At 42.0% G+C, this 25,281-nt stretch overlaps 1 protein-coding gene across 3 annotated transcripts; it reads left to right on the top strand.

The window, feature by feature from the left end:
• The first annotated feature begins 1,534 nt into the window (after positions 1-1,534).
• Positions 1,535-24,982, top strand: ddx3xa (DEAD-box helicase 3 X-linked a). Of its 3 annotated transcripts, XM_061692799.1 has the most exons (19): positions 1,535-1,853; positions 2,494-2,545; positions 2,770-2,817; positions 10,865-10,972; positions 11,313-11,448; positions 12,238-12,342; positions 12,431-12,530; positions 12,605-12,740; positions 12,839-12,936; positions 13,013-13,111; positions 17,520-17,680; positions 17,764-17,908; positions 17,993-18,137; positions 18,345-18,395; positions 18,984-19,165; positions 19,254-19,371; positions 19,487-19,640; positions 19,702-19,823; positions 22,091-24,982. In XM_061692799.1, exons 1-19 carry the CDS (start codon positions 1,809-1,811, stop codon positions 22,174-22,176), a joined length of 2,091 nt encoding a protein of 696 aa, XP_061548783.1. In that variant the 5' UTR covers positions 1,535-1,808; the 3' UTR covers positions 22,177-24,982. The 3 variants fall into 3 exon arrangements, with proteins under 3 accessions (XP_061548783.1, XP_061548785.1, XP_061548784.1); XM_061692801.1 differs by lacking the exon at positions 10,865-10,972; XM_061692800.1 differs by lacking the exon at positions 18,345-18,395.
• Positions 24,983-25,281: the final 299 nt, after the last annotated feature.

The raw sequence follows: 25,281 nt of genomic DNA, 5'->3' as shown, positions 1-25,281 counted from the left end.
ACCAGACCTTACGCAAAGGGCATTTGAAGGCAAACGATTGCGAGTGGGTCAGTCTCAGCTTCGGTAGACAGCTAATTGATGCCGTTGGTAAACAATGGCAGCGTACCCGAGCGGATACATCGCGATGGTCTGCGAAGCGTTCGTTTCTCTCCGTTCCTAATTTCACCAACATTATTATCAACAAAACATCGATACGGCCGTGCATTTGGTACCCGGACCTTCAGTGAATTTACCCGACCGAATCCAGCTCGAAAAACCGCCGCTATTCCTTCACAATTGTAGAAAACATATGCAACATCTAATAATGTCAAGAATCTAAATAAAAGACATCCAACTGCCGATTATTAAATGTATTGCGTTCAGACGCTCGCGGAGCTCGGCTCACTCTGACCGGCCGGCGGAGGACAGACAGAAAAATGCTGACGTTATTCTGTTACTCCTGTGAGGCAAATTTCACACCCGACTGGTGCAGGGCTGTCAAACTCGTTATTGTCACAGGCCACGTTGTACTTATGCTTTTCCCTCAAAGGGCCATTAGGACTTTGTAACGAGTCCATCGTACATCATACACAACAAATTGATGCGTTTCCTGGTTTTTAAATCAGAAGCCAATGGAAATAGTTTGCTCAACTATTCTTCAGTTTGTTTTAAAAAAGGGTGCGGCAACAAAAAATGATTGGAATATCCCAACTTCATTGAAAGGCAAGAAGTATGACACATGATTTCCTTTAGCGGGTCACATAAAAGGATGCGGCGGGCCCGAGCTGTGCCCCGGCCTCGAGTTTGACACCTGTGTGTGAACGAAATAGTAAACGGTCCCATTGCTAATATGGCTGAATAAATCATAGATTTACATGGCAACAAAGAGAGGCTGATATCTCATTGGACAAATACAGAAAGAAAGAAAGAAAGAAAGAAAGAAAGAAAGAAAGAAAGAAAGAAAGAAAGAAAGAAAGAAAGAAAGAAAGAAAGAAAGAAAGAAAGAAAGAAAGAAAGAAAGAAAGAAAGAAAGAAAGAAAGAAAAGACAAACACTGCGAAAATGAAGAGAATGGACGGTTGGGAAGAAAGTACCACAGTTTCATGGACTAAATATTCCAATTTAGCTGGTAAATGTAGGCGAGTGCTTCTGATAGTGTTTCGAAGGCCTCTGACGTCACATCACTGCTATTTAGGAACTTGTATGGAACAAGGAAAAATTATTGGATTGGTTTTGTCTGTTGACCCATGCATTATAAAAACAACAACAAACAAAAAACATTTGAAACTTCAATGAGTTTGACATTTTAAACATTTAACTGGCTTTTCACTCCTTCCAACGCTCTTTTTTTTTTTGCATAAGCGTGGTTTATAGATCGTGGAATGGTTTACATTTTGAAATAAAGCTTTATTTTTCCATGACACAGAAACACCGATGACATTATTCATGCGGATGCAATTACACAACGCTGCATGTCCACTTTCCATCGATGAGACGTCAGGAGAGTATCGCGATATTTACGGCCATCTGCTGGCAACCCTGCTGATATCTCGCGTGAGCTGAACGTCCAGTGGCTCATTCCAGCACGTTCAACCCCGCCGGCAGCATCACCAGCGACCCCTTCTTTACGAAGCTCAAATTTAGAAAGAACTAAAGTGTCGGCGTTTTATTTATTTTTAGGCGAACGTCTCGTCAGCTCTTTCAAGTTTGTATGTTCTAATTGTGTCTAAAGAGACGAGGAAACAAAGTTCCAGTGTAGCCCGGTCGCGCTAACAAAGAAAAAAAAAAATCCTTTCTCCTCAGAAAATAATCCCCCACTACTTTCTAGTTATGAGTCATGTGGTCGTTGATAATCCACACGGTCTAGATCAGCAGGTAAGTGTTTTATTTTGGCTGTCTACTTGTGACTTTTAGTGTAAAAATGTCGCGCTTTGCCGTCGAGCCTCGTTGCTAGCTCGTGCTAAAGCTAACATGGCGTCTGCCAAAATGGAGTCGGCGAGAAGAGAAGCTGGTGATGGCGGAGGCCTCGTAACAAGCCGTCGACGACAATTCTTGCTTCAAACTCTTCTCGTTAACTGACAAATATGGACGCTCAAGCTTTCAAGTCCACACCCGCACGCTGTCAGGCGGTCGTCTGGCGTTTACGGTGATTAAAACGAATTTGTGGGCGCTAGCATGTACCGGCAGGTATTTGGCCTTGACAACCTGAAACGTGGCGCAGGAGGAAAAAAAATCCCCAAGTGTTGGCAGCGGGTCTGAAAAGCTCCCAAACCGCACCGAAAACATTCGCATGAACGCTTAGTGAGTTATCTCCAAGTGCGAGTCGCCATTAGTGGGTTTCCTTGTGTCGATGGACATCTTCCCATAGCGCTGGCCCAATATCCCGTCGCTACGTCGCCATCGCATCTTCAAATCCCCCAAAAATGGCACGATTTGGTTTTCTATACTAGGCACAATTTTACATGCAGTTGTTTGAACATAAACCTTTTGTTTGTATTTGTCGTTTATGTTGTAGCTAGCCGCCCTAGACTTGAACTCTGTTGAGGGACAAGGTGGAGGAACTGGCAGTAAGTATTATTTGTTTTTAACTCAGATTTGTTTGTCGTTTAAGCATGTCAGTTGCAGTGACAATTGGGGGATGTGACCTGTGGGGTACACTGTGGAATTTGTAGATCTGACCTTGACTTATCTGTTTAGGGTCATCATGTTCTTCTGCTCTTCAACTTTTTATTCATCAGCAGTTACTTTTTATACTCGGATGTAAATTGCTGCTTTACTCTCCTTTCTCCAGGACGTTACATTCCACCTCACTTGAGGAATAAAGATGGTCCCAAAAATGGTAAGTGTTCAAAGTAGCCTGCAGACACCTTGGCCACCTCATCTGGTTCCCTTTGTTTCAAGTTTTGTAGTGCAGCAGTTCTCAACTGTTTTCACTCCTGGGACTCGCATTTTTCCATTTGTTGTAAAGTCGTGACCAACTTTGGTAGAAGTTAAGGACATAAATGTATACAAATATCCTCTGAAAACATAAGTCTATAATATTTTTTAATACCGCATCAAATGAGTTTGCGGTAGCGCCAAAGGCATATGGCTTGCCATGATGTCCGCCAGCCAAAGGCTGAGCTGCACTGTATTTGTTTACAGACTAAACTAGTGACCAGAGAACGAGGAAGTAACTTGTGACTTTCCTGTGTTTTGTGTGGGAAGATAGTTCGCCTTTGTACTCTACTGGAAAAATCAGAATAGGAATGTGTGTGTGTGTGTGTGTGTATTACTAGCTGACCTCGACCCACCAGTTGAGAATCACTGCCCTAGAGTATGGTGAAGGTAGCCAAAATAGAGAAAAATACAAGGCTTGGAGCTGACTATTTTTCTTGTTTCCCAGATGTTTGGTTATCCTGTAACAACTTTCAGTACAGTATTCTATTTTGCCATGGTGCATAGACTAGCACTAATGGCCACTGTGAAGCATTTAATAGTGGGTGTAGTAGGGCAAGTGGTCTTACAAAATATAGCAGACATCAAATTCTCACTCTAGACTGCCCACGTGTCAAAATGGGTCCCAATTTGAACAAACGAAGTAAAATTTGCACAAAGGTGTTCTGTTTCTCCTGCTACTATGACAGCAGACAGCCTCTTATAGGCTTCACGATGTGTAGTGTGCCAGGCACAGCTAGCTCACATCACTTTACACTCGAATAGATCTTTGAAATCTTCTGTAACACGCTTGACGATGTTTTCGTTTTTTTCCTCCCCCCAACTGTGCTCTTATTCCACAGCAGGAAATGCTTATTCCGCTGCTAGAGAGTGTGATTATTCAGTGGCACCAGTAAATATCTGTAAGTCCCTTCTATCTGCTTTCACTGAGGGCAAATCTGCATTTCCACATGCATGAGGTAGCCATCGCAAAGCCAGTGTGAAGGGGTGGGGCGAAGTTAGATGGGTAGTGATGCACCCAAATGAATATTCTTGACCAAAACAAAAAATGTGGAACCCAAGGCCGAAATGATCTAGCAAACTTTATTTGTAAGCGCTTTTCATACAAAAAAAATAAAATAAAACCTGCTAATTATTAATTATAACACTACGCCAGTTACTAATGAAATTGCATTTTTGGCTATGGCTGCAGAGCTGCCAACTGATAGAAATTCACTTCCAGAACAATTTGTCTGAATTTCCGTATTTTAACATGTGAAGGACATTACCGCGGGTCAGTTATTGCAGTATATTATGTAATAGGATAGAAAGAATTCTGCATACAGTTCAGTTGCACAATCTAATCATTACTCTCTAATAGTGGTGTGCCGATCAGTCGGCCACCGATCACGATCGGCCGATTTCCGTGGAAAACACGTGATCGGCGCTCGTGTAGCAATACGTTTCATTGCCGATCACCCGCTGATCGTACTTTGCGGCCTGCGGAGAATGTGTGCAGTGTAGCGCGAGGCTGGCCAATTAATCCAAATTTGTGCGTTCTTTAAAATGTTTATGGACACCACCGTTGGAGTTTACTGTAAAACTAAATGTGCAACAAAAATAATTGACCTTATTAAAATACAACACGACGTTTTAGAAATTGCCAGCTTATGCTAACAGTTAATGGAAAACCCTATTGACGGGCTCGGTAATATTAGGGAAGGATTTACCTTCAAATAACGAATATTCACACACACACACACGGTGTAGTAGGGCAGACAAGTAAGATAACAAACTCAGGCGCATATTCATAATTTGCTAAAAATAATTGTATTAGTTATATTGACCTTCTTCGTATTATTTTTTAATAGCTTAGAGGACATGAGTAGCTCCACGCATGCGTCATGCCACACTGCCGCTAAAAGGCCAAAGTGCGGACAGCAGCTGCAGTTATTAACTATAAAAATATGCTTTTTTTTTTTTTTTTTTTTTTAATAATATAATATAAACCAGACTAAACCTTTCCTGTTTTACGGGAACTAGGTTACAAAAAAATATTCTATTTATAAACATTGGCATGTTTTTAGCCATGACTATTTTAATTTTTTTTTAAATTTCTATTTTAATATTTTACTAGTTTATCATTTGTCTTATTGTTCTTTTATATTTCGTTTTTATAGTTAAATTACTCCAAAGTTGTAAATTAAATGAAAAATCATTTTATTAATCATTAATTTAATATCAATCAAAAATAAAAAAAATTCTCCCCTATTGGACACTGGACAGGCGTGCAGCACCTGCAAAGCAAACCTAAGTATGTCCGATCATATAGCCAATACCACTTACCATAAATGAATAGAAAAATTCACAGTTTATCCATATGGACAGTATGACTGGTATTACAATCGGCAGCATAAAACCCTGATCGGAACACCCTTACTCTATAATCGTGATCATTAATAATGTATGGCTTCAATATTTGTGTCAACCTTGTAAAGGCGGAAGTGTTTGCAGCCAAATGTCTTCTGTTGCATGCAATTTTTGTATTTCCTCTATCGACCCTTACTGCTGAAACCACACAGATTTCCTCATTGTGGGACTAATATAGGCTATTTTATGTTACAATAATATTAGTAATACTCTTAACATGCCGCAGTTCTCAGGTGACGTATGCAATGATATACCAATTCATTTATGTTTCAGACGATGCGGCTGTGTAGTTTATTTTCAAAGGCTTATTAATTTGCCTGTTATTTTGCTCTTCAAAGTTATTTACTCTCTGCCAAGCAAATGTATGTAGTGCCTTTCGTACACAATGTAACGCAATACTTCAGGACTCAAGTGTGTTGTATGACCAATCACTTTTTTGTTTTGTGACTTCATGTCACGATAGCTTAGCAATTAGCGTGGTGTCCCCGTCGTTCTTCTATTTCATCTAGATGTGTTAAACAACTCAGGACAGAGCACCTTTTGTTTGAAGCCCCAAACTTTGCAAGTGATCAAAAGTATTGGAACAGACTAAATGAACTTAAAGGAATAACATTTAATATTCTGTGGCATAACCCTTATTTGCAATGACTACATCAAGCCTGCAGCCCATTGACTTCACCAGACTGTTGCACTTTTTCATTTCAAATGCTTTTCCAGGCCTTTACTGCAGCCGCTTTCATTTCTTGTTTGTTTCTGGGGGTTTCTCCCTTCAGTCTCCTCTTCAGGAGGTAAAATGCATGCTCTATTGGGTTAAGGTCCAGTGATTGAATTGGCCAGTCTATGACCTTCCACCTCCCCCCCGATGAAGTCCCCAGTGTGTTTTGGGTGTTCGTGATGAAGCTTCTCACGATTAGTTTGGATGCATTTTTCTGTAAATTGCCAGACAAAATGGTTTTGTAGACTTCAGAATTCATTCTGCGGCTACCATCATGAGTTACATCATCAATAAAGACTAGTGAGCCCGTTCGAGAAGCAGGCATGCAAGCCCAAGCCATGACATGACCTCTGCACCATGCTTCACAGATGAGCTTGTGTGTTTTGGATCATGAGCAGATCCTTCCTTTCGCCATACTTTGGCCTTTCCATCACTTTGCTAGAGGTTAAGTTTGGTCTCATCACTCCAGAAAACTTTGTTCCGAAACTTTTGTGGCTCATCCCTGTACTACTTTGCAAAATCCAATCTGGCCTTCCGATTCTTTTTACTGAAGAGTGGTTTGCATCATGTGGTACGGCCTGTATATTTATTCTGTCTTCTTCGAACACTGGATTGTGATACCTTCACCCCTACCCTGTGTAGGTTGGCAGTCATGTCACTGACTGTCGTCTTTTGGTTTTTCTTGACAGTTCTCACAATGTTTCTGTCATCAGCTACTGTTGATACCCTTGGTCGACTTGTTTGATGTCTTTTGCTCAGTGCACCAATAGTTTCATTCTTTTTCAGGACATTCCAAATTGTTGTATTGGCTATGCACAATGTTTGTGCAATACCTCTGATCGATTTTCCCTCTTCTCTCAGCTTCTAAATGGTTTGCTTTTCTCCCATAGACAGCTCTTTGGTCTTTGTTTGCTTAACAGGAAAGGCAGTTTTCACAGGTGAAAACCAAAAACAAGCACTATCTAATGCTTAATCAATCTAAAAGGGAACACCTGAGCAACTAGAAACACCCATCAGTCACATGTTCCAATACTTTTCCTCACTTGAAAAGTGGGTGGCTTCAAACAAAAGCTGCTCTGTCCTGAGTTGTTGAACACATCTCGATGTAAATTCTATGAAATAAAAGCTGCAATTCTCAACTTTTGTTTCATATTTGTCATTTAATGTGAAACCCAAATGTCTTCAGTATACAACGAAAACAAAGGAATTTACTTTGTTGTACCAATACCTTTGGAAGGGACTGTAGTTGGGGGGTCGCATAATGATGTTCGACAAGCATTGCCTTTAGTATCCAGAAAGCAGGGAGGTTGGACAACTGTTCAATGTGGACGCGTCAGTTTTTTTTTTTTTTGGTTCTGAAACCAAAAACTTTTTCACCCTTTTCAACTGGGACATTTCGGCGCCTAACATTTCGGTGCATCACTTGCTCTTCACGTCAATTTTAACCATAGGTTTAAATGATGTGGTATGCTGCTGGGATGCTTGCAAACAACTCAAACTTTTAGGACTGCACGAGCCTTCACAGAATTTTAAACTTCCCCATGTCATTTTAATGCTAATCATTAACCATTAAGCTTTTAGCAAAATGGAATTTGAGTTGACATCTGCTTGGTAAAAGTGTGACTGCAATTGCTTATGTTAGTTAATCAATTTAAAAACTAAGAAAACAAAATCCAAACTCCTCACCCATTAGTTTATTGACAGTATGACAGTATTGTCTAACTAGTATTTAATTGTATGTACATTAACATCTGCTTGTTACAATTTGTGTATTGATTATGTAATTACGCTTTCCTATGTTACAATTTGCGTTGGAGTGGTTGACCACAATTTCCCGCTTCATTCACGGAAAAAATTGCAGTCTTTTGGAATTGATCTTTTGGGGCATTTTCCCAGAAATGTTGGCTGAACTAGTCGGTTATTCCACCGTACACTCAAGGCCATATTTGATTTGCAATCTTCAAGTTCCACTAAAGCCATGAGAGGCAGAGGGCCAGGAGACCCGGAGAAATAACTTGTCTGCGTCACAATGGCCACGACCCCGAGATTGGTAACTATATTAGTGCCGAGTCGAGGCCTCGCCCGCTCATATTCATGCCGCGTGAGTCTTTTTTTAATTTTTTAATTTCTTTTTTTTTATATATAAATAGCCTGCTTCCCTACCTTTGCTCAGTTTACCCGGGACTGGCCTCTCAAGAGCTTGCCCTTTAAAATGCCCACAGCGGGGCTGGCCAGACGCACGTGGTACGGCCTGGCATGCCCTCTGGACTCTCGTCAGTAGAGCTAAAACCACACAAGCGTAGTGATGGTGCCTTTGATTACCTAATGCACAGAATCACTTGTGGCTGTTTTTAATAATAAGAGGTTTAAAGTCCTCCTACATAATTCATTGTTTGGTCCCATTTTCGCCAGTTGAGGCTTGAGCGCAAAATGATTATTTTAGCTTTATCCCTGAATAATCCTCCGTGTGTTGACAAAGTTGGTTAGGATTTGGACCTGAACCGTTTATTGGATCCCGGGCTGGATAAACTGTAGTTTTACTGCATTTTAACATTGTTTTAACTCAATTTAAACACTGCTGTCGTAGGGAAAACGGTCGAATACTGCAAGAATAATAATTCTGAAAGTCCTTGCATACAGGTCAGGACGGTAGCATGCAGCCTGCTGCCATCAGACGGGTGTCAAATCCAAAGTCTCATAATCGAAGCATTGGTGTGTATTGCGTTCTAATTAAGTGCGTGTGACGGGTGTCGGTCTCCCTTGAAGGTTGTCCTAATCTGCTATCATTTGGGCCTCCTTGACCAGGAATTCAGTACCTCACTCCCTAAAACTGTAATCTCCTGGCCGCTGACACAGACGAGTTGCTGTACATTCATTTACAGACACTGGATTGGAACACAGTGCAAGCAGAGCCACTGCAGACTTAATGTCAACTTTTTGGTTCTGTGGATGACTCACTTTTTTTTCTCTTTGCCATCAGTGGTATGCCAAAAACACAAAGCTGAAGAAATAATAGTGATACTATAGTGTAATTATAAAGGCGTGAGGAGTTGGCACTTTTATATATGGTCATTGAGCTGATGTGTCAAGTGAGGTTCCACTGTATTCATTAACTAAAACACATCTTGCAATGCAATACAGGTAATGAGTGGAGGACAGGAGCCTCTTAAAGTAGTAGTTACAGGTCTGAGAGCCAGAAGTCTTGCTTGTTTGTAGGTGACCAAACACTTATTTTCCACCATCATTTGCTAATAAAATCTTTAAAAATCAGACAATGTGATTTATTTGGATTCGCTCCCCCTCATTTTGTCTCTCATAGGTGAGGTATACCTATGATGAAAATTACAGGCCTCATCTTTTTAAGTGGGAGAGCTTGCACAATTGGTGGCTGACTAAATACATTTTTGCCCCACTGTATATATATACACACACACGCATGCACAGAATGACTACAGTCAGCAGAAGTCGCTTGGTGGGAGTCTATGTGCAATCAGTCAACTTGCATGGCGATTAAAGGATCACAACCACTCTTGCTGTCACCACAGAAGCAACACTGATTTGCATTGGTTCATGGAGGAAACCCCTGGCAATAAAAATGTGCCCATTTAACGCGTGCGCAATATGTTGGTACTTGACGAGGCAATGCTTTTATTTGCCTAACTGTTCAGAGTTAAGTTCAAACATTCCAAAACTTTCAATTCCATTGAGAAGGGTACAAGCAGTCCTGTCCACTACTCCCTCCCCCCCATGCTTGCATTTCTTTGCAAATGAAAGTTATTTTGTGGCACTCTGAAGCAGCAAGAAGTGTTCGTTGCGTCATGATTTAAACACCTTCAGACCTTGCATTGTCTCGAGTGAGCAAATGCTTGAATGTTGTTCATATGATTGGACTGGTTTGTCGTGCGAAACAATTTGCACCGCTCGAAGCATAAAAAATGCTCAGCATATGCACAACTTTGTTCACTTTTGTTGGGTCCCAGTCTGAGATGAGTTCCTCACATTCTAGCATTTGGATTGGTTTTGCTTATTTGTTGAATAACATTCCAATGGGCTGTGTTGTTCAACCGGAAAGCTAAATGCAATGGTTTAACCCTGAAAGATTTCCACAAATGCTACATTTTAAGGTTGTTGAGGGAAATATACCAGTATGAGGATTTATTGGTTTTCTTCAACAGTGAGAGTTAAATTACTGCAGTCACTATTTGAGAGATCTTATTTGTCATGTACAAGTCGTTTCAAGATAGCTTCACACAGCTTGTCAGATATAGCAAAGTGGGACATTGCCACAACCAGCCACTGTCACACAGCAACACTGCGTTCAACAATTACCGTAAATCAGTGTTCCAACCTTTGCACCGCGGGCCGGTTAGGAGTTGACATTTTTCCTCACGGACTGGTTGTGTACGAGTGTGTGTGCGTGTGTGTGCGCGTGTGTGTGCGTGCGTGTGTGTATACGTATATCTAGATGTATATCGATATATTTTTCTCCCCCCTATGAATTCTGGCCATTTTCTTGACGGAATTGCTAGTATCCTTCTCTCTCTGAATATTAAACTATAAATGGACATGTTAGTTCAGTTCAAGAAATCTATGCAACACACTAGTCAGAATCATCTTTATTTGCCAAGTATTTCCAAAAAACACGAGGAATTTGTCTCCGGTAGTTGGAGCCGCTCTAGTACGACAACAGACAGTCAATTGACAGAACACTTTTGAGACATAAAGACATTGACCAAAAAAAACAATCACTGAGCAGTAAAGGGTTGCTAGTTGTCTGGTAGGGCCGTCTTCACAAAACTGATCCAGCACTTTTGATTTCGCCAAGATTCACCTGGATGGGATGGTGGCCGCAGCAACGGATTTGTGAACGGCTACCACGACAACCGCACAAATGGGGGCTTTGGAGGGCGTGGACCCCCTCGCCATGATCGAGGTGGGTGTGGCTCCTTCCACATTAACAGTGGTGGAGGCTCCTTTTAAACAGCCATTGATTGCAAAATGCAGGTGGGAAACCCCTCTCTTGCCTTAGAAAATGCCTCACTGTAATGCTGTTTGACTCAAGTAGGCAAAATGAAGTCCTCTTTTTTTTTTTTTAGTCATTTAAATCTGGCAGGCTTGTTAACACTGTGGTGGATCAGATTTACAAGACATTTTCACTTTTACATGGACTTGAAACCAAAGGTATTAAGGGAAACTTGAGCAATAATCAAAGGCCACCTGCTGGCCTGAAAGCATGTTTTCAGGAAACGTCTTGTCCTTTCTGCACCTGCAAGGATTCGGCGGTTACGAGAACAAGGACGGTAACTGGGGCGGGCAGCCCAGAGACAACACCTTCAACAGCTTCGGCGGACGGAACGACAGGTCAAAGTCTGCCTTCTTTCATGACCGTGGAGCAGGCTCAAGGGGAAGGTGAGACTCCCAATTGTTCTCTTTGCCCGTTGAGTCTGTTTAGAGGATTTCCTATGGTGAGAGTATTTAATCAACCGCCAGTATTTTAACCTACACGTTAAAAAAAAAAAGTTTCTGTAACTTCTCGTGTATACTGCACATTATACCTCTTAAAAATATTAAAATTGATAATGCGCATTATACATTAAGTATGAAGAAAATGAAAAAAAATATTTCACGTAAAAACGTAAACCAGTACCTATGGGTTGTGAAAAAAAGTGTACTTTCATGCCAATATGACATGTAATGTCTAATATTACAAATTTATACATGCCCAATTCAGCAAGTTCTGATATTTTACTTTGGGAAGGGGGCAATATTAGAGATGGCCACAAGTTTTGTTACGTTAAGCTTTTCTACATTAAGCGTTTTACTGGCCCGACCTGGAGAATTTAAATATAAATCACAATTATGTCAGCGCATGCACACAGCGCAAAATATTTCTTTGAAAAACCCAAATACGGGTAATTCAGATTTTGAGCGCATGGATCGCAGCATATTGATGGTGGGTATTATACATGGGTAGAAGGGTTTTACAGATTTTTGGGGGTGCCGAATTATACTCGAGCAGATTAGGTACGATTTCTTGTGGCCTTGTTTATTCTTAAAAATGACAAGTCATCCATAAGTCTTCCTTTTGAAGGTCTTAAATGCCACAATTAAACAACCTTGCTGTATTTTCTTTGGTCTAAACGCTTTTTCACTCAAATACAAAAGTTTTTTTTTTTCTTCTTTTTTTTGTGTGATCAGGTACGAACGTGGCGGCTTTTCTGGCGGAGGAAACAGCCGTTGGGCGGAGGAATCCAGAGACGAGGATTGGTCCAAACCGACTGCTCCCAACGAGCGTCAAGAACAGTAAGCCACACATGACTTGAAATATCAAACAACCTGCTGTCGTTTTGTTCTGTGCTCACCTTAAACGTGTATGATTCTCTTTTTCTAGTGAGCTCTTCTCGGGCAGCAACACGGGGATTAATTTTGAGAAGTATGATGATATACCCGTGGAGGCCACCGGAAGCAACTGCCCACCCCACATTGAAAGCGTGAGTTTGTCATCGACAGTTGCGACGATCCCCTTACGTTTTCGCACAACTGACTATGAATTCAATTGTTGTAGTTCCACGACGTGGACATGGGGGAGATCATCATGGGAAATATCAACCTGACTCGCTATACGCGTCCCACTCCGGTCCAGAAGCACGCTATTCCCATTATCAAGTCCAAGAGAGACCTCATGGCCTGTGCCCAGACTGGTAAGATATGTTAAGATTTTAGAGGCAGAGATGCCAGAATCACTGCTGTTTTTAATGATTTATAATCTATTGTATTTTTGTTATGTGCTTTATTTTAGGATCTGGAAAGACTGCCGCTTTCCTGCTGCCCGTGTTGAGTCAGATCTACACAGAGGGGCCAGGAGATGCTCTGCAGGCCGCTAAGAATAGTGGACAGGTAACCTGTATAAAACACAGCTTTGCCTCCAACTTAGAACGTCGTCGACGTAATGAAACATTTATGAACCCAATAGGAGAACGGAAGATACGGGCGCCGTAAGCAGTACCCAATCTCCCTTGTCCTTGCCCCCACCAGAGAGCTGGCACTGCAGATCTATGATGAGGCCAGAAAGGTGAGCTCTTGAGCACAGCACTGTCTGCTGCCATCGGAAACAACGCAATACATTTTGTAGCTTTAAACGGTGTTAGTAATAACAGTAGTAAGAATTAGGGCTGGGGGGGAAAAAACGGACTTACTCGGATAAGTTGTCTTAAAAAATAGGTAGACACAAATATCTCCGCCTTGAAGATCTGCCGGCGCCGTACAAGTCAACTTCCATGCAGGCGTATCCACATGTACTTTACCTCCATTCTTCTGTATTCAAACTCCCTTCAGTGTATTGGCACCCTCTATTGGTGGAAAGTTGGAGCTATAATGTTTTGCCTTGACTCTCCCTGAGATTGGCTGGCGACCGGTTCAGGGTGTACCCCGCCTTTTAACACCAATTATTTTCGATTTCCAACGTTCCACATCTTAAAGTACCGAGCAACTAGCTTGATGTTAAGCTTGCTCAGTGATAACACAACCGCATTGGAACACAAAGCTAGTTCAAATCCCGGTCACAGACTGGAGCAACCAGGAGAGTCAAGGCATCAATCCATCCATCCATCCATCCATTTTCCATAGCACTTATCCTGCCGAGGGTCACGGGCCTGCTGGCACCTATCAGCTGATTCTGGGCGAAATTAGGGATGTCCCGATCGAACTTTTTCACTTGCGAGCCGATACAAACGTTTCAGCCTTGAGTTTTGGCCGAGATCTGTCCGATCCGATATCAGCAATAATCATACACATACTTATTTTGTAGTATGGAATGTGATAAAAGGCTTGATCGGGTGATAACACTCAAAAACTGACCCATTTATTATTAACCAATGGGTTACATAAAGTAACTTTAAACATAAGGATGTACTACAATTGAATAAAATACATTATATTAGAAAATTCTGAAAATAACTTCAGTAAAGCCAATAAAAATATATTGAAATTGCGACATAGTCACTGCTTAACTTAAACATAAGCATATTCTACATTTGAATAGATTAGAGGTCAGATGACAAAGATGTTATGAGGTCAGTTAAAATTCATATTTGCATTTATGTAATACATGCACGTAACTTCCAGGAAGTTTTCAACCATAGTTTAGCTAAAAAGGAGGTTTTTATGACTCATTGAGTCCTCCCCGAACATACCCGAAGCTCAAGACACCGGGGTGTGGTTACTCTATCCACCACAAGGGCTACCAGAAGTGACGTTGCAACTGAGAGAAACAGCGCTCTACACACTATACACAATGGCGAGCAACGTGTTGGAATATGTGGAGGAGGAGGATTTTGACATACAGGAGCACCCAACTGAACTTGGGATCATCAAAGCGTACATGTTTGAGCTGATCAGACAGTGAGGATGGCGAGTAGCCAAGTAGCAGCTGTACAACAGATAGTTGCCACTGGCTCGATGTGATGGCATGTCTTTTTATACACTCATGGCTTGAGATAATGCCACCCCAGGGGTGCCAATATATTTCATCACGACTAGGCGTATTATATATTCATGTTTCAGTGATACGGCACAAGCTTTTACATAAGAGGCAGTATTCCTATATATGGTTTGCCCCTCGTTCGAGTAGCGTTATAACACGCCGCACACAAAGTTTTTGCGCCGCTTTGCTGCTGTGAGATTTAGTTCTCTTGCTGGCGGTGGAGGTCCCGATGGCCATAGGAAAAATAGCTGGCACCACAGCTGATTTTAGCCTCTGCCTAACTACACCTGTGTATCCAATGCATTCTCAAAACACGCCAGTTTAAAGTGATCGGCACAGAGTTTGGAATGCTTGCTAGACACCCATAGCTGGGCATGTTTCTTCCCGTCGAGTGACTTTCACTATCCACTGGTCACGTATTCCTCTTCATTTGGAAAGTCCAAAAAAAAAAAACCTCGCCGCTGCCTGAACCATTTGTACAAACAAATGCCATACAATAAACCAGCGTGACATCGTTAAATCATACGACAACAAATATACAAGGGCGGGAACAACATCATGGAGCAATAGCACACAACGCCGAATGAACAAATTGTTTGGCTTGTGCGATGTCAAAGTGCCGGAAAGAGACAAAGACCGGAAGGCGCGGGATGCAAAAAGCAGAAGGCGCATTCTGTATCATATTTATCGATTTAACTGCTGTATATCTGCCATATAATCACTTTTAAATGGCAAATGTGGTTAGTAAAGGGGTTCTAGAGTTATCAAGAAAAACTAAAAAAAGTCTTTGTCCATTGACCTTTAAGTAAAAAAAAAATGAAAAATTGAAAACCGTGAAGAATAACCAAACAAGTTATGCGTTTTAAAGTGCAAAATACTTGAAGTTCAAATCGGTTATTTTGTGGGAACAGCATTTGCTTTTTCCACGTGCGGCAATACACTTTTAAATCTTTTGATGCAACTGGGGTTTAGTTCTGACAATGGTGTGGCGGATAGGAATCGTGTAGTGAGTCTCGAGGTGCTTCGCTGTCTCTGTGTGTGCCTCATTGATCGCGATTCCCGCTGTCCACGTCTGGGGCAGTGTGGCGAACGCAATGAGATACACTTGCAGTAACAAAGATAGTAGAAGTCGCTGCGTTCGACTATTGTTGATACAACTCGTTTTTCAGAGTGAAAGAATATGCCAGAGAGTACTGTTTATATTGCCTGTTTGTATGTGTTCATATCAGGGCTGGATGATATTGTAATATTAAAAGTGACCAGCAGAAGGACCTGTTTGGACACGCTAATAGAGGAAATGCAGCACGCGAACAATTTTGCTCTTCAGAATGAAACTAGGCAGGCACGCGGCAGCTGCGCGAGTGCACGAGGTACGTTCAGGGACACTGCGTAAATGGGAGTGAGTCTATTTTGTAACACAGTTTGTAAATGTAAAAATGGATGACTAGGAAAATTATTTGTATAAGATTGCTTTAGTTAAAACGCTGTACAGTCATAATATGGAATTTGATTTGTAGTATAATAAAAAAATAAAATGGGCTCTAGCACGCCTGCGACCCTAGTGAAGATAAACTGTACAGAAAATGGATGGATGGATTTTAATATAGTCAGCCAGCCTTATGAGGAAGGAAAACTTATCAATGTCCTCTCACCATCGTTCCGGTCATACGGTGTTGCATGTTTTTTTCTCTTTTTTTTTTTTTGCACATTAAGGACAAAAAGTCCTGTTTTTGTTTTAATTCCTCATTGTAAAAAGGCACCATTTAAGCAACAAGTTTTGTTTTCATGTTTTTGAGATTGTAGGGTTGAAAGCTACAGCTGGCTACTTGTGTGGACTGAATGGGTAGCTACAATGGGGAAATGTAAATGAAATGCCAGTGTGTGTGTGTGTATATATATATTTGGGTTTTTTTTGTTCCCCCCAAGTTGCATCCAGCTGGGATGGGGTTGATTATGGGAGTTGTATGTGTTCATATTAGGGCTCTGCGCCCATTGCACCGGACTATTGCAATATTAGTCTTTCGAACTGCTCTAAGTTCTAGAGGACTCTGCATCTTTTTGCACAATTGTCCAAAAAAAATTACCAGAGACAAATTCCTTGTTTTTTTGGACATACTTTGCAAATAAAGATTATTCTGATACGTTAGGTAATCATTATTAGTTTAAAACAAAAAATGGGGGGGGTGATTACTCGGTTTTGATATTAAGATTTGATATTAACAGCCCTGATAAGAATAATAATCCCTCGCTATATTGCTCTTCATTTATTGCTGATTGTGCGGTATTTTTTTATTTTTTTTTAAAGGTCAGTGTAGTGCAGTTACTCACCTGCTCATCCTTTATAGGCTAAAAGATTTAAATGTGGCAACAATGATTCACAGAACATCAATTGGGCTCTTGTTCTTAGCAGAAAAAGAAACCTTACTGTGTATGCAACTCATTTGGTAAATCACCTTGCTTGAGGGTGCAAAGGACATGGCCGGAAAATAATTAAAAAACTTTAACACCAACCTTAGCTTAACAAATAGCTAATGCACACACTCATATTGACAAGAACAAATGCAAGTAAAAAGCAAAGTTTTAACTTGATTTTCTGCAACTACACTACTGTAGTTTTAAAGCTCACCGTAATGAATGCTGGGTACCCGTAATGCTTTTAGCTGACTACATTGTCAGGAGTGTCAGTGTAAATGGTTAACCGAGGAAATTGCCTGTACACACCAAATCCACCTGGGTTGTTGTTCACATCACTCAAACAGGGCATGCCCAATAGGCACGTACTTGTGTAGTGCGCGTGTGGATGGATACCTCAAGTGGACTGATAAAATACCTGCAGCTCTCTCAAATGCAATTTCATCAATATTGAAGTGCCTATATGAAACCTGTCAATTTATATAGTCCTATAATAATAATTGATCACTACTTGGTGGTTTTAATTTCCTGTGGAGGTTTTCTGTGATAAACGAGGTTTGTCATGCGTTTCCGTGTGCCGCTCCAGTTCGCTTACCGTTCACGCGTGCGCCCCTGCGTGGTATACGGCGGCGCCGACATCGGCCAGCAGATCAGGGAGTTGGAAAGAGGCTGCCACCTGCTGGTTGCCACGCCGGGCCGCCTGGTCGACATGATGGAGAGGGGCAAGATCGGTCTGGACTACTGCAAGTCAGTATAAGAGCAGGCTGAACTTTGAACTGGGAGGAGTGCTGGAATGTGTTTTTTTTATAAATCTTTTAAAATGTGTGTAGTTACTTGGTGCTGGATGAGGCCGACCGCATGTTGGATATGGGCTTTGAGCCACAGATCCGACGCATCGTGGAGCAAGACACCATGCCCCCTAAAGGCATCCGTCAGACCATGATGTTTAGCGCCACCTTCCCCAAGGAGATCCAGGTCCGCGCGACTAACTCATAAAACTACTACTTGCATATATAGATCTTTTGCAAGTCCGAACGAGCGGTCTTTTCTTTTGGGCAGATCCTGGCACGTGACTTCCTGGAGGACTACATTTTCCTGGCCGTCGGCCGTGTTGGGTCCACCTCGGAGAATATCACCCAGAAGGTGGTTTGGGTGGAGGAGAATGACAAGAGGTCCTTCCTCTTGGACCTGCTCAATGCCACAGGTGAGAGACTCCATTTTTTTAGTTTTTTTTTTTTTTATCTTCATGTGAGTGATGTCTTTTGGAGAGTCGTCTTGTGATGTCCCCGCGCCAAGCTAAAAAGCTACAGTAGAATTCCTTCAATGTTTAGTCGTAGGCAGTCTGCATAAAGTGTGAACGCTGTGTACCACGCAGGCTTACACTCTGGCCTGGTTTTGGTTTTTATCTTAGTTATTCCCAATGAGGTTCAGGAAAGTGGGACAGATGCCCCAGAAAAGCCAGGTGAGTGTGAATACCAAAAAAGAAACATCACATCCCACAGCTCACCCCCCCCCCCCTTTTTTTTTTCTTCTTCCAAATTTGTTTTATTTTCCCCTTTGCTCCCCAGCCAATATGCCGCTCAGTTTTTATTTCCACAGCGTGGACGTGAGCGGTTTCAAATGTCCGTCTGCTCAGTTTCCTGCCAGTCATTAAAGCTGGCACGGTCCTGTTCATTAAACGGGCTCATGCTTGAGCACTGGCGAGGCGGTGCTTTGATTTTTTTGTTGTCGCAGTGGCGGCTGGCTGTAATGTGTGGAATCACCGTTCCTACCATCAACCCCTCTGCCATTGTACTTGTATATTAAGCTTTTACCCTGATTACACCATTGCCACATCTACAGTACTACTTTTTTTTAACTCGAAACTGCTAATGAATGATAGTCAGACGTTAAGCTTCTGCAATCCCTTTTTATTCTTTCAAATTTTTCATTTTGGTTTCCTTTTGTCATGACCTAGACGAACTAGTTCCAACAACTCTTGTCCTTTGGCAGCAGAAAGGCACCAAATGGCAATGTAGTAAATGCTTTTCTTTTTCCTCTTTCTTGACAGGGAAAGACTCGCTGACTCTGGTTTTTGTGGAGACCAAGAAAGGCGCCGACGCTTTGGAGGACTTCCTGTATCACGAAGGCTACGCCTGCACCAGCATCCACGGCGATCGCTCCCAGAGAGACCGCGAGGAGGCTCTGCACCAGTTCCGCTCGGGACGCTGCCCGATCCTGGTGGCCACGGCTGTAAGTAATCCACTGGAACCCCAAAAAATTTGATTAGTATCATGTTAGGCGTGAACAAGATGACAAAATGGTGGACTTTGTTTACTAGGTGGCTGCGAGAGGTCTCGACATCTCCAACGTCAAGCACGTCATTAACTTCGACCTGCCCAGTGACATTGAAGAGTACGTTCACCGTATTGGCCGTACGGGACGTGTGGGCAACCTTGGTATGAAGTAATTTTCCATTTATTATACAGCACATCCTTGTACGCTCACACACGGTAGTGCTTCATTTGCTCACCCATGTCTCAGTTTCCCTAACATTTGCGGGTTCGTGTGCAGGTCTGGCCACGTCGTTCTTTAACGACAAAAACAGCAACATAACCAAAGACTTACTGGACATTTTGGTGGAGGCCAAGCAGGAGGTTCCCTCCTGGCTAGAGAGCCTGGCTTACGAGCACCAGCACAAGAGCAGCACTCGTGGCCGCTCCAAGAGGTAACAAAGTCCATCAACGTAACGTGCCAACTCTTTATTGATTTATTTATTTATTCGGTAGGTTCTCAGGTGGTTTTGGTGCTCGGGACTACCGACAGACACCGGGAGGATCTGGAGGCTTTGGCGGCAACCGCGCAGGCCGCAACACCGGCGGACATGGAGGGAACCGTGGCTTCGGTGGAGGTAGGTCATGTGCCATTTTTCTCCATTATAATTGTTAGAAGCTTTTGTTTTAAATTAATTTGAGCTAAGCTTAAAGTAGTGGAACTTCCTGTCTGTCCAATGAGAGTAAAGGTGGAAAATTCAATCAAAGCAAAAGAATATCGCTTTATACATTCACACAAAATGCTCATTTGTGCCCAATGAAAACATACGAAGTAATAGCTGTGGCTTCGTACTGAACTCTTGGCTAAGCGCACCTTCTCGAGAAATGTTAAGGTACTAGCTAAAGACAATGGGCAGCGTAGTATAATCACATTATATTTTATGGCTGTGGACGAGCTACAAAAAACATTCTGAAAAGCTGAGCATTACAGGCTATTCCCACTTACTACTCTTAAGGAGACCCTGTATTCCAGTCTCAATTTATTTACCAAGACCAAGTTCGTCATGTTTATATTAAAACCACAAACAGTGGAACCTCGATAAAACGGATTAAAAGGGAGCGGGGTTGGTCGTCCTTGATAATGTATAGTCAGTCTGTTTACATTAAAGAACTTTTTTTCTTTGTTGCTAAATGCACCCATATTACTGTGCAGTGCAGATTTTTTTTTTTTTTTTTTTTTTTTTTTCGTGGCCTAAAACGCTCATTACAGTAGTAGTTTTAAATTTTATCCAAACTTAGCACGCTGCTGTGCTTGGTCATGGTGACATTGATGTACAGTACACATTATAGCAGTTGCTTTCATGAGCCGCCAGGAATTGGTGTGCTTCCTAGTTCCAAATCCATTGCCAAAGGCGAACCACTTGACCCAAAAAAAAACTCTTTCTAGACTCCAGATACTTTTTGTTTTGTATTCCTCAGTTAACACTGCAGCTATGACACACTCGCTCTATTTGCGCAGCTCTCTATGAACAATAGATGATAGAGCCATCATGACATGGCCGCCACGTAGGCACGGGAGGCATGTCTTTTGGAATTGGATCTAGTCATATTGTACAGTGCCCTCCAAAAGTATTGGAACGGCAAGGTCACCCCCTTTGTTTTTGTTGTATACTGAAGACATTTGGCTTTCAGATCAAAAGATGAATATGAGACAAAGGTTGAGAATTCAATCTTTTATTTCATGGTATTTACATCTAGATCTGTTAAACAACTCAGGGACAAAGCACCTTTGTTTGAAGCCACCCACTTTTCAAGTGAGCAAAAGTATTGGAACATGTGACTGATGGGTGTTTCTAGTTGCTCAGGTGTTGACTTTTAGATTGATTGCTTCAACATTAGGGCTTGTTTTTAGCTTTGGGTTTCACCTGTCAAAACTGCTTTTGCTGTTAAGCAAACAAAGACCAGAGAGCTGTCTCTGGGAGAAAAGCAAACCATTATGAAGCTGAGAGAAGAGGGAAAATTGATCAGAGCTATTGCACAAACATTGGCTATAACCAATACACAATTTGGAATGTCCTTAAAAAGAAACAAACTGCTGGTCCACTGAGCAACAGACATCGAACAGTTGGCCAAGGGTATCAACAACAGTTGATGACAGAAATGTTGAGAGCTGTGAAGAAACACCCAAAGACAACAGTCAGTGACATATGACTGCCAACCTCCACAGGGGTGAGGGTATCGCAATCCACTGTTTGAAGAAGACTTCGAGAGAAGTATGCAGGCCAGACCACAAGATGCAAACCACTCATCAGGAAAAAGAAGCGGCAGGCCAAAGCTGGAACTCTCATTGTCTCACATTCATCTTTCGATCTGAAACCCAAATGTCTCCAGTATACAACAAAAACAAAGGAAATGACCTTGCCGTTCCAATACCTTTGGAGGGGACTATATCTATATCTGTGATGCTTTCTCTGCCTGCAGTGCGCAACAGCGCCAGTAAACAACAGTGGCCCATACTGGTACTAACAGACTTTGTCAACGGCAGTTTAAGTGACAAATGGAACACTATTTTTAGACTCATTGTTCAATCCCTCCGGTCCATTTTATTCGATATGTTACATCGGGGTCCGTTTTATCATGGTTCCACTGTATTAGCATTTCATGGCCACTACTTAGCATTTTGTGTGCACAATATATAGATGTTGTCGCCGCAATAAATTAATGTCAAGTCATGTCTGGGCTTCTGTTCTCAGTCTCGCTTGAAAGAGTTTTGTACTTCTGGATCCAAATTGTATCACTTCATGTCGAATAGTTGGAGGAGGCCTGGTGGGCTACATTGTGATGCTGGGCAAGCGTGCGCTACTAGTTGAAATTGACGTCGTTGTGTTCGTTTGGCGTCCTCCAGGTGGCTTCGGAGGCAACTTCTACAGCGACGGCGGCTACGGAGGAAACTACAGCCACTCAGGAAGTGTGGACTGGTGGGGCAACTAGTCGCCAGCGGAGTAGCTTGCCATACCACCCTGATGGGAAACCACATGTTTAAAAAAAAAAAAAAAAAAAAAAAAAAAAAAAAAAATTTAAAAAACAAAACCAAAAAAAATTATATATATAAAAAAAAAAAAAAAAAAAAACCCCGCCAGACCATAACACTCCCTGTGTAGCTTCACTGACACACAGTACATTAGCAAGCCTGGTGCTCAGCCGGGCGCTCGGCTCAAAACCATCGCACGGGTGCGGAGTGGCGCTAAAGAAAGTTGGCGCACGGTAGCGGGGAGCGCACCTTTGAGTGCCAGCACGGACGCTGGCATATATGCACAGTCATTGTATGAGGAAGCATTTTTGGGGAGAAGAAATGCCCCCAAACTGCCAAACCAACAACCGGAGGATCACTTGTATGTTAATGTACTCTGACTTTTTGAATTGAAACAGGATCAATCTGTGTTCTCATTTCACCAGATGGGAAAATGGCCAAGAGCTCTAATTGTAGTTTTGACTGTTTAGTTTGGAAAATATTAGAAAGGTTAAAAATAAAGAGAAAACAAGCTGGTATGTGATCAAACCTTGGCAAAAACTGGGGTGTTGTGGCTCTCTGAGTCACGATTCCATTTGAACCTCAAATTTTCTAGCAAACAGCTGACGGGCCCACTGTGCTGCTCTGAATGATCCGCATTTGAGTTTGTTTTCTGCTCACTCTATCCTGGACGGGCTCCTTTTGATTTTACAACGAAGGCCACGGTCGTTGCTCTTAAATGCGCATCGCCCGGTTCAGTGCCAGCAATGGCTGACGTTTAAACCAACTTGTTACTCCATTTTCTTTTCCTCCTTTATTTCAATTGACTTGACAGTGTTGCGGCAGCTACCATGTTACCGAGCGCTAGCTACGTAAAGTGGGCGGTGTTTTTGTTGTTCACTTATTTTTTTTTTTTACTTAAACATTTTCAGTGTACAAAAATCTGTTTTTTTGCGTATGCATCCAAACAAAAGGCGCCTGCATCAATGGTAAAAGTGGGCCGCATTAATAGGACTACCGCATCGGGGGGGGCCTGATCTCGCACCGCGATGGTCCTCATGTGCAAGTGTTATGTTTTTTGGTCAAGGTGAAAGGTCACGTGAGTCGCAGGCTTAGCAAGCATTCTTTTTCAAGCTGCGTTTGGGGTGGGGTGGGGTGGGTGGGGGGGCACAGTTCATCGCTTTAAAGCAGGCGTGGTACGTCTGATCGTTTCGTACACTTTGCGGACTTCCTAAAGGTTCCCTGACCCTGCTTTGAAAGTTGACAAATGGTTATCAATTAACCAGTAAAATGAGAAGGCGGGGCAAAGCAGAACGAGCGCAGTTGTCATTGGTGAAACCACTGGATGGGGGAGGGGTCCGCGTCCCCCTCGTGGGGTCATTTAAAAGTACCGTCTGCTCTGTCACACGTGTGCCCGTGCTCGGATTCTCGTCAGGTGCGATGTGCCTTGAAAACGTTTTTTAATCAAAATATTCACGCGAATGAAAGCAGAACTGAACAGGTCGAGAAGCTGAAGTCGAATGGTGCTACTTGATTTTGCCGCGTCGAGACCCGCGCGTGCGCATGTATGTGCCCATCAAGTTTTACTAACGTTCTTTTTATTGCACATCCAGAGTTTTATATAGATGTCTGGCATATGTGTCCTTAGGCTTCCAAATACAGTGTAAGGAGATTGTTGGCGGAGTAAAAAAACAAAACAAACAGCGCAGCTTGTTTACAAAGGGGGATGGGTTCTCAATGTTCAAAAGCAGGATTTATTTGGGACCAGGGGGATTTAGCAGTCGGGGGGGGGGGAGGGGTGAATTTAGCCATTTGCACAGATTTCTAGATTCTACTTTTGCTGCTAGTTTTGTGTAATTTATTAAACATTTTTGACAAATATTTATTTTTGTAAGCCTCAAAAGTGATTCTTTGAAAGTTTCAGAAAACTTGACCAAAAGACAGTTTAAAAAACAAAAAAAACCAAAAAAAAAACAAAAAAAAACACTGGCACTTGAATGTTGAATGTCACCTGTATGCGTGAAATTTCTATATTCCGGGTAGTGTGAGCTTTTTAATGTTAAAGATACATCAGACTCTGTAACTACTTGATGATAAAATCCACAGCTGTGTTCAGGGCCTCCGCGGGGCCGGTCATCTGATTTATTCAAATTCTCCCAATTGGTCTGCAAAACAAAAAAATATGTAGAAAATGGAATTGAAGTAAAAAAACATGCCAAGGTTTGGAATCAAGCTGTCAAAGAGCAAATCTATTTCCTAAGTGTAGCGTCGAAGTGTTCTGATTCTTCTACTGTGTGCAAAATATTGATTTGGTCCGATTCTTTCTCTCCAGTGAATGTCTGGCACATGGCAATCCTAAAAGAAACGAACATGTGGTTTATTGTCATTGTTGTATTTGCATTATATATTACCACTCTCCGGTTCTTTCGCGGAGGCGAGCTCGTCGGGCCCGGAGCTTCCGGGCACGTTTCCGCCGCCGACCGTAGAACTGCAGAGCTCTTTAGATGTAGACTTTGCTTTCTGTATTAGCTTCCAGGCTAATGCGCAGTTTGGGAACTAACTCTGCTGCACACTTGTATGATTTTATCCGAATAAAATATGTTTGAATGCAAAAGTATCTGAAAAACAAACTCCAGCATGTTTACTGCAGTAGTAATAAGAGGGAGCGAGAGATGCCTGTAGCAATGCGGCCCCTTGCCTATGGGGGCAGCACACTTTCTAATTGGTATTGATTGGATGGGCTTTGTTTCTGTTGAAGAAATTATATATTAAAAAAATCATTTGTAATTACTTCTCTGTGGTCTTTATTTCAGTCAACTAACTTTCACAAAGACTACTCATTTCACAAATTTACATGAAAATACTTGATTTTCACCTGAATGCTGCAAATTTCACGAATGGCCTTTCGAACGCTACTAATTTTACATTTCTCTGAACACTCCATTTAACTGGATCACATTTCCTTCAAACTGCACATGGCACAAAACTCCACAAAGTTCTGTAAAACTTGGCAAAATTCCCTTAAAATTGCAAATTTCCAATTGCCCTTAGTACTCCACCAATTTCTCCACCTATGACAATTTCCC

This window comes from Phycodurus eques, chromosome 12, assembly GCF_024500275.1.
Source record: "Phycodurus eques isolate BA_2022a chromosome 12, UOR_Pequ_1.1, whole genome shotgun sequence".
Taxonomy (NCBI): Eukaryota; Metazoa; Chordata; class Actinopteri; order Syngnathiformes; family Syngnathidae; genus Phycodurus; species Phycodurus eques.
This window is presented reverse-complemented; position numbering and strand designations above follow the sequence as displayed.